This window comes from Vigna angularis, chromosome 8 (assembly GCF_016808095.1).
Source record: "Vigna angularis cultivar LongXiaoDou No.4 chromosome 8, ASM1680809v1, whole genome shotgun sequence".
Classification (NCBI taxonomy): Eukaryota; Viridiplantae; Streptophyta; class Magnoliopsida; order Fabales; family Fabaceae; genus Vigna; species Vigna angularis.
Window position 1 is genome coordinate 7,428,092 of NC_068977.1, and position 9,319 is coordinate 7,437,410.

The 9,319-nt window shown below is 32.0% G+C and overlaps 1 protein-coding gene across 2 annotated transcripts; it reads left to right on the forward strand.

Moving 5' to 3' along the window:
• The first annotated feature begins 2,456 nt into the window (after positions 1 to 2,456).
• Positions 2,457 to 7,525, forward strand: LOC108343726 (agamous-like MADS-box protein MADS2). 2 transcript variants are annotated; one of them, XM_017582070.2, is made up of 8 exons: positions 2,457 to 3,041; positions 5,487 to 5,565; positions 5,966 to 6,030; positions 6,251 to 6,350; positions 6,520 to 6,561; positions 6,642 to 6,683; positions 6,932 to 7,068; positions 7,151 to 7,525. In XM_017582070.2, the coding sequence occupies exons 1-8, from the start codon at positions 2,857 to 2,859 to the stop codon at positions 7,254 to 7,256; spliced, it is 756 nt and encodes a 251-aa protein (XP_017437559.1). In that variant the 5' UTR covers positions 2,457 to 2,856; the 3' UTR covers positions 7,257 to 7,525. The 2 variants fall into 2 exon arrangements, with proteins under 2 accessions (XP_017437559.1, XP_017437560.1); XM_017582071.2 differs by having other exon boundaries at positions 5,969 to 6,030.
• The last annotated feature ends 1,794 nt before the right edge of the window (positions 7,526 to 9,319 follow it).

Here is a 9,319-nt window from a genome sequence, read left to right on the forward strand (position 1 = left end):
CTAATGTCTATATAGACGTCAGGGCCCCTATGTCGGACGCCTAATGACCTGGCAAGTAGGTGAAACGGTGCCCTGTTTCATCGCTTTAGACGTCCGGGCCCCTATGTCAGACGTCTAGTGTCTATATAGATGACGGGGCCCCATATATCGGACGTGGATAGCCTCCACCAAAATTAATTTTTAAATACACATAAACGTCGATGTGATAGGGGCTTAGACGTGTGAACATATATAGACGTCGACGTAGTATTGGCCCCTGATGTCTAAGGTTGTTTTATTACACTTTGCGCGAACTCGGGACAATTACGCACACTATTCATCATCTTCCTCCTCACGTTTTCTCTTGCGGCTTTGCATTTTTCAGGTTCGTTTTTTCTCTTTTGGACCGTTTAAACTTACTTTTACTCCGATTAAATTAGTCTTTGATGGATTATCTTCCATTTGAACTGATTAAAATGAGTTTTCGCTGTGTTTTGGTGCAGTTTTGCTCGTTTCCTTGGGCGGTGATTTCTTGCGTTCTTGGGTAACGTTTTCTTGCGTTTTCCACTCCTCCAATTCTTCCACTATGTTTGTAATCGGTTAAGAATATTATCATTCTTGTTTAAAAGTTTTTGTTTATGCATGTTTTGGCTTTTCGGTATGCATGTTTTTGGCATTTGGTTATGCATGTTGTTAACTTTCAAATTTGCATGTTGTTGGCTTTTGGATTTGCATGTTGTTGGCTTTTGGATATATACATGTTATTAATGACTGGAATGAGGTAATGATGCTTAACTTTTTTAGATTCTTAGTTTCTAACAACTTATCTTTGTTGTTTTAGGTACATAATGCATCTTTCTTCATTTTGCAATGCTTCAAGAGTACATCTGCTATACCAGAGGACGCAATTAAGAAGATAAGACAAGAGTGGACAACTTATCTTTTGCAAAGATGGACCTAGATAGGAAGATTTATTATTGCTGTTGAACATTTACATTTAGTTTAACTTTAACTTTTGATAGTTTAGATTTTGAATTGTTTTTTAGTACTTTGTTAACTTTAAACAAGTTTATATATTATATTATAATGTTTTGGGACAATTTTCTTCTTTTTAGGTGTGGTTTTATTGCAAAAATAATTTTTTTTAAATACCCACTAGACGTCTGTTAATGCCACATCAGACGTCTATCAGTGTATACAGAGACGCCCAATGAATTACAGAGGCCAAGCACGTTCCAAGGTCTTAGACGTCTGATCTGTACAACTGACTAAACAGGTCAGACGTCCCATCAATGTTACCCATATAGATGTCGGGTAGGGATAAAAAGTCCAAAATAATAGACGTTGTTTTCTGCACTAGTGTTAGCATAAAGCTATTTAACAAAAAATTTGATGATGTCTCAAAATCAAGTCTCAAGTGCTCTTATTATAGGAAGGTCTTCATAAATACTTGTTTTTACATTAAAGCTTTTGTAATTTAATAGATTAATATTTAAGATGTGGTTTATACTTGATTTTTGTGTATTGTTTGCCTTAGGTGTGTTTATACTTGATTTTGTGTATTGAACAGAGTTTTGTTTATAAATATTTAAAATCAATAGTAAGAAATTTGCCAACATATTTCATTTAGAGATTTATTTTAAAATTCAATAAAATTATATATATATATATATATATATATATATATATATATATATATATATATATATATATATATTGAAAATGAGTTATCTGTTTATATATTGTTAAATTAAAAATAAAAAAGTAACTTTGTAAAAACTACTGTTGAAATAATTCATCCTATTATTGTGTGTTGATATTTGAAGTGATTGCTAAAAACAAGCTATTTAAAATAATTACAATTTAAACATGAATCATAAATCTAGTTCTGATTTAGTTCAATAGAAAGCCAACATGCATTATATATATAATTTAAATTTTCTATAAAAATTTAAACAATTGAATTTTATAACACTTTGCAAAATGTTTACAGAAAAGTCCAAAAAAATTGTTAATAGTGGATAAATATTAATAAGCAATATAACGATCTATCTAAATATTAATCTGATTATAATATTAATCTAATATTATGATCATCTCTAGCTTTATCTGAATACTAAATTGCCGTTTTGCATGCTAGTAAACGGAAGCCAGTGATAAGTTGACACGTGGAGGGTCCACTTTAAGGTATCTGACGACGTTCTTGCTCTGCTCTACTTAAGTTAATACAATGAAAAAGTTACACATTTTTCTTAATAACAACGCACCCCTACGACAGCTGTCGAGACGCGCCCGTGAGGAATACGCGGATTCGCAGCAGTGCGAAGGAAAGAGGTCGTGTTTGGCACGCGAAGCAGGCGCGACTGAGAGGATATTTTTTGCCAAAAAAACCTCAGCCGAGTAAAGCACGATAAAAAGAAACTTGTATGAAACAGGAAACTGAGACCAACCCTAAGCTGCACTCCATTTTATGGTGGAGATTGGAAGAAGATAAAAGAGAAAAGAAAAAAAAGAGAAGATTTGAGGATGAAAATGATGAGTTAGCAAAGAGAGATAAACACTTACAAGTTACAAGTATTGTGTAGTTGTTAGCTTTGTGATGTTTCTCTCTCTTGATTTTTTCTCTCTCTAGGGTTCCAAGTTTTGAACTTGAGAACTCTGTCTTGTTTTTCACAAATTTGGCTGCACTTGGGTACTGACCCAGAAAAGAAGGTTCAACAGGTACCTAAGAGAAGGAAGGGGTGGAAAAAAATAGAAACTGTACGTATGAAAGAAGAAATAAAGAGATAAATAAGAAAAGGGTAAATTTTGAATAAGAGTGAGGAATAGAATAACACAATAATAGTATTAATATTGATAAGAATCAAGTGGGAAAATATGGGGAGGGGAAGAGTGGAACTCAAAAGGATAGAGAACAAGATAAACAGGCAGGTAACGTTTGCAAAGAGGAGAAATGGCCTTCTCAAGAAAGCCTATGAGCTTTCTGTTCTCTGTGATGCTGAGGTTGCCCTTATCATCTTTTCCACCCGTGGCAAGCTTTATGAATTTTGCAGCAGTTCAAGGTATGTCTTTTTTTCGTTTCTGCACTCATCAAATCATCTCTTATTTAATCACTTTCATCTTTCTTTTATGTCTTTTATGTATACCCTTTGGTTTAATTATATGTTTGAGAAGATCAGTATTTTTATTTATTTTCCTTGTTTTCTTTTTTAATATTCATCATAGCTGCTTGAATCTCATTTCTAAGTTTGTGGATTCTGTGAGTTCTTCTGGCCTGAGAAGAACTTTCATGTTTCTCTTTCCTACCTTTTTTTTCTTATCTCTTTCCAATGGAGTTGAAGAAATTAATCAATCTTTCGGCTCTGGTTTGGTCTTTTGAATGTAAGGTTGTGAGATCTGGTGATGCAGTTCATGATCTGAAAAATAAGTCATGTTTTATTTTCCTGTACGGAAAATTTTGGTGGATTACCTCTTCTTTTATGTTTTCTCTTCCCCCACATGCTTTGAGGGGTTTCTGCGTGATTCAATGTAATTTCTTTTCCTGCTTTGACTCTTTTTGTTCACCAAGAAGGCTAATGGATCTGTGTTTTTTCGTATTAAGATGATTTTGTTTGTTTTCTTGGTTTTATTTTTCCTTAAAAGTTTGGTTATATCTATGTATGACCAAGATGTATTAGCAGCAGTACTTGATTGTCCTGAAATGAAGTTCTATGACAGCTTGAACACATCTTAAGTCCAATGAAACAAGGACAGAATGTAAGCATGTAGTGTGCTGCACCAAAAACAAATAAACACTGTTTCTTCACTCTAAAACAAATAGTTCGACATTTGGAAAGCAATAAAGGGTGTTTTATTTCATCACCTTGCCACTGTTTATTATCAGTGTACGGGGACCTTTTCCCTGAAATTGCTGCATTTAATAGTTTTTTTTTCATTATATCTATCTATATATCTATATAACCATATAATATAAATATATACAAAATCATTTTAGTATATTTTCCATGTATAATTTCTATTTTTTTTTCTTCACTTTATGTTAACTAATTATACTTAGTTGAAATTTTATCGTGTGTCAATGTTATACCTCACTATTAAAGCAAAGTACTTCACTAATGAATTCATTAGTACTTAGGTTTTATGAGTGTATCTCATTGACGTTCAATGCTGAGAAAGTTTTCATGTTGAACATTTAATGACCACAAATTAAACCGTGTTATTGATGGCTTCTCTTAATTTTTATGGATTTCTCTATCCTCTGGCGGGGAATTAGACATTAAGAATGAATTTGTTGTTGAAATAAATTCTCACACAAACGTGTGCTTTGTCATAGTATCAGATCATTTATATGCACAACAGATTGATTTTAAAGGTTGTTTTTGTCATCAATGTGATTATATTGCTTCACTGCCATCAAAGCTTGAAGAATTCAGTGTTTGTAGGGGATTAAAGGTTGGATATATGAGTTGACAAAGAAAAAGCCTACATAACTTTGGATATAACCCTATTTATTGGCAATTAGACACTAATTCAGTGCAATATTATTGAAATAATTTTTTTTATTCAAATTCTGTTTATTTAACCTGCCTCTATAAATCATGCTATCCAACAGTAGCTTTTGTATAAATAATACTATTTATGATTTTATTAAGTTTTGACACAACTCCATGAATATATGTGTTTTCATTAAAAAAAGTTGACTTTTTATTCTGGAATTAGTAAAAAAATCAAATAATTTTTATATCTTCTACTTCTATACTAATTTAAAAACCGATATAAAAAGATTTTTTTAACGTAATAATATGTACATGCATGAATTTGGGTTTAACTGTAACTACAAGGTTTGAATATAATTCATCATATCTAGCACTTGTATTCTCTCTTGTTTTATCATGCTGACCATTAAAATGAGTAAATTATATTTTAAAAAAAATTCATGAGTTCTATATTTATCTTTTTTTTTTTTTATAAAGTTGCCCATAAAAGTACCTTTTCATAGATCTTGATGTCTTTTTGGTCTAAGCTCTGACTAGTCTGATGTTCTAACTACCCATTGTATTGCTACAAAGATCGAGTGAATCAATTCAGGGAAATATACAGAAACTTTTTCTTTCTTTTTTCTTTTTTAATCAACAGATTATATACTCAATTCCACGTGCAATTTTGTATCTCAGATAATGGAAATTTTGCAGTTGTGTCAACTTTTTTCTTCAAAATTTGCCCTAGAAATCAAGGTCCTGATATATTATATAGTATTTTCTGCAGCCTTGTTATGTTGCATTTCATTACCAACTATCATGCATTAGTTTAGGAAAGTAGTAAGAAAATTGTAGATTTTTACTTTATAATTTGAAAACCATTTTATTTGATTTTTTTATCTTGGAACATCCAAGGTAAGTGTGATTTAGATGAATAATAGAATATCTAAGCTATAGTCTTGTATGACTAACTATTCATACACCGTCATCATTTTTACTGATTCTTCCTTTCTTTTCTTGAATCTGCAGCATGCTCAAAACACTTGAAAGGTACCAAAAGTGCAGCTATGGTGCAGTTGAAGTCAGCAAACCTGCCAAAGAGCTTGAGGTATGAAATAATACTTTTTGTTCAGAAATAACAGCTGTTTAAGCTTTATAATAATGAACTTTAAAGTATTAAATAATTTTTTTGTAATTTGTTTCTAAATATTTATTGAGAGAACATTTGCATTTATTACAGATAAAAGTAATGTATTTTTCAAGAAAGGGATTATTTTAGTAAAATTGTTTTACTAAATAATATGTTTGTTGTTGTTCTTAATGGTATGAAGTTATTATAGGATGAAGGTAGTGTGCATTACAGAAATAACATCTCATAAATTTTCACTTTAGGAAAGTTTTGTTAATTGCAAGAACTTTGATTTCCAACATATTAAAATATATATTATGCTTTCCATTAAATATGGCTAGGCACTCTGTTACTCTTCATTTGTCATTTGCTTTTGTAGCAGAGCAGCTATCGTGAGTACTTGAAGCTCAAAGGAAGATTTGAATCTCTTCAGAGGACCCAAAGGTGAATTTCATGAGAAAGTATTTCGAAAAACTCCTTTCAAATTTAGTACTAAACCTATAACTTGGCCTGTACTCTTTTAACTTTTGTGGGTTAAGGTTTGAGAAAACTGTCTTCCATTCAGTTAGTCATCATTATTAAATTTTTCGTATTTTTCAAAAAAGGTTTACCATTTGCATTAGTAGTGTTTTGATTAAGACCATGTTCTTGTTCCATGCTGCAGAAACCTTCTAGGTGAAGACTTGGGCCCATTAAATACCAAAGAACTTGAGCAGCTTGAGAGGCAGCTAGATTCATCTCTCAAGCAAGTGAGGTCGACAAAGGTAAAAAAATTATAACCTTTTATGTTCTATACAATGGTAAACTTGGAACATGTTATTCATATGGTCGGAAAAGCTAATTAAAGAGTCTAATGTTCCCTTATGAGATGTTCCCTTATGAAAGCAGATTACTAGTTTTCTGACACTATATATCTGGAACATTACTTTGCAGACTCAATTCATGCTGGACCAGTTAGCTGATCTTCAAAATAAGGTATATATAGTGTTAGCATAGTCATAGGAAAAACAAAATTTATGTTTGGCTAACACTTTCAAGCTATTGTTTGCATACAGGAGCAGATGTTGGTAGAAGCAAACAGAGCTTTGACCATGAAGGTAACATTAAACACTATCCATAAAGTTCATCCTACAACAAGCAATAATAAAAACCTTATCAATGATTATGTATTGATATTACTGTTCTTGTTGTTCTGTCGCATAATGTGATTGTTCACTTGTTTTTAATACTTTACAAAATGGAAACTCTATTCAAAAGTGTTTGATGAAAGTGGTAACACTATCTTTCTTCCATTCACATTAATCTCCTCCAATGATGATTTGGTTCATGGCTACTATGTTGGCAGCTGGATGAAATCAATTCAAGAAACCAGTATAGGCAAACATGGGAAGCTGGCGATCAAAGTATGCCGTATGGTACTCAGAATGCTCATTCTCAAGGCTTCTTCCAGCCCTTGGAGTGCAACCCTACATTGCAGATAGGGTATAATATACAATCATTTTTCATGTATTTTTGGGCTGAGGGTGATTTTGAATTGTATTTTAATGCTTGTGCCTTGATGCAGTTCTGACTACAGGTACAACCCTGAAGCCTCAGATCAGCTAACTGCCACAACTCAAGCTCAACAAGTTCAACAAGTGAACGGTTTTATTCCTGGATGGATGCTTTGAACTGAGCTAAGTATTTAGCTGGCTACATAAATAAAATTAGCAGACACCTAAGGCCAAAGTCAAAATGCCTCTTGGTGTTGGAAATGTGTAAATGCTGCTTGTGCTTCTGTTATTTATTTTGGCATAAAAACAGCAGTGACTGACTTAAAACTATTAAAACTTTAGCCATTGACTTTTGGCTTGTAAGAAGATTACAGTATGTTGAATATCTTTGAAGGACTAGTGTTATCTGACTGAATGACCAGTTTAATGTCATTTTTCTTTTGCAATCTGCTTTAGCCATTGTTTTTAAACTTCTTGCATTATTGCACTATGCTATAAGAATTTTGTAAATCTCACTGAGGCCATGTCAATGTCAGTTGAATTTATTTCAAGGGTGAACTACAAAATAAGAGAAAAACTCAATGGAGAGATATAACCCCTGGCCAAATCTCCTCAATTGTATTGTTGATGTCAATTGGTCAATTGATTCTTCGTTTCATATCTTAACCAGAAACCTTAGAGTTTATTTGATTATCGTTAACTGCATCAGGGATATTATGTGAACAGAATCTCCTTAGACATGAAGTATTAGGAAGAGATGTTAAAGGATTCTGAAGAAAGAAGTTACACAAGTGAAGATCAACTCTAGTAGAGAGTTTGTTTTGCAATGTTGATCTCTAATAGAATACTACAAGCTGGTCCTTTTTGAGCTTATCATAAGCTTTTTTTCAATAGCCATCTTTTGCTTGGAATTCATTAGAGTTAGCTGATGTGACAATGACCCTGCATTGACTTAAAAATTTGTACTCAAATGGCGACATTATGAACAATAATTGGTTTCATTCAATTCTCATAAGTTTTGGTTTGTGCCGTGAAGTCAATTGCAGTTGGTCTAAATTGAGTCAACAAATTCAACCATGTGCAACATTGGTATAAGCAGAGGTCCAAAAAGTGTACCTTGTAATCATATAGACTGTAACAGTGACACTTGTAAATATTTTGATGAACTTGGTGAACTGTACCTTGTAATCTCAAAAATAATTGTTGCAGAATTATGAAATAATTCCTACTGTAGTTAATCCAATCCGACAAAAGAATAAAACATGCTCAGTGTTTATTGATCAGAACATGGCAAAGGAATATATTATGTGTTATGAAAATGAAAATGAAAATTTGAGTGACTACCTTAACAATATTATAGATTATGTAGTATCTAAGTTTCATCTAAAATAAAATGTGTGCAGAAGGTTATGTAATTTGATTATGCAGTTGGTGGGGGCTGTTAAATTAGCATGGAAGGAAGTGAATTGAGGTGTGGGAAAAGGACTGAAAGTGGAAGAGTAGTTGGAGATGTGAAAATGAGAGAATAGAGAGAATTGAGGACCACAAGAAGTGTCCATGCATCCACCAGTCATTGATTCTTTTTTCCACTTGTTTTGTTTGTTCTCTAAAATTTTCATTGGTCTGCAAAGAATAATCATTTCTAACTTTTTGAGCCAAGGGATCACACAAACTTCTTATCATGGGCTTGATGCTCAAATTCAAAAGCCATGGTGCCAATCAGTTGAAACTTGATTGACTATGTTCATCATTCAATGTATCTGTGTGTTTGCTTAGTCAATATTTAATTACTAAAATCAGAGGAACAATTTTTTTTATGATGGATTGGCTTCACTCACTTCTAAAACTAGCTTCACTTATTATGTGTTATAATAAGTTTTTATAAAGTTTAAAAAATAATACAAAAAAAAACCTAGAAGAATGTCTTAGAGAGTGTACTACCAAGACTCTTCTTAATTATATTATGTGTGTTTCGAAATATGAAACTTTGGGGTCAAACATGAAAAAATCAATATTAGATTTTTTTTTTCGCAAAATAGTTTATGTTACACATGGAAAACAAAATAAATCCAAACACATTATGTTAGAATTTTTGTATTGTGTTTTCAATGTTTGGAAACTATTTTGCAAAATAAACTTGAATACCTTTTTTGATAAGATAATAAGAAAAGAATCTTTGTTATGTATTAGTTTGGAAATGATTCTAGAAGAGAAAATAAAATAAAAATCAGTTTAGTAAG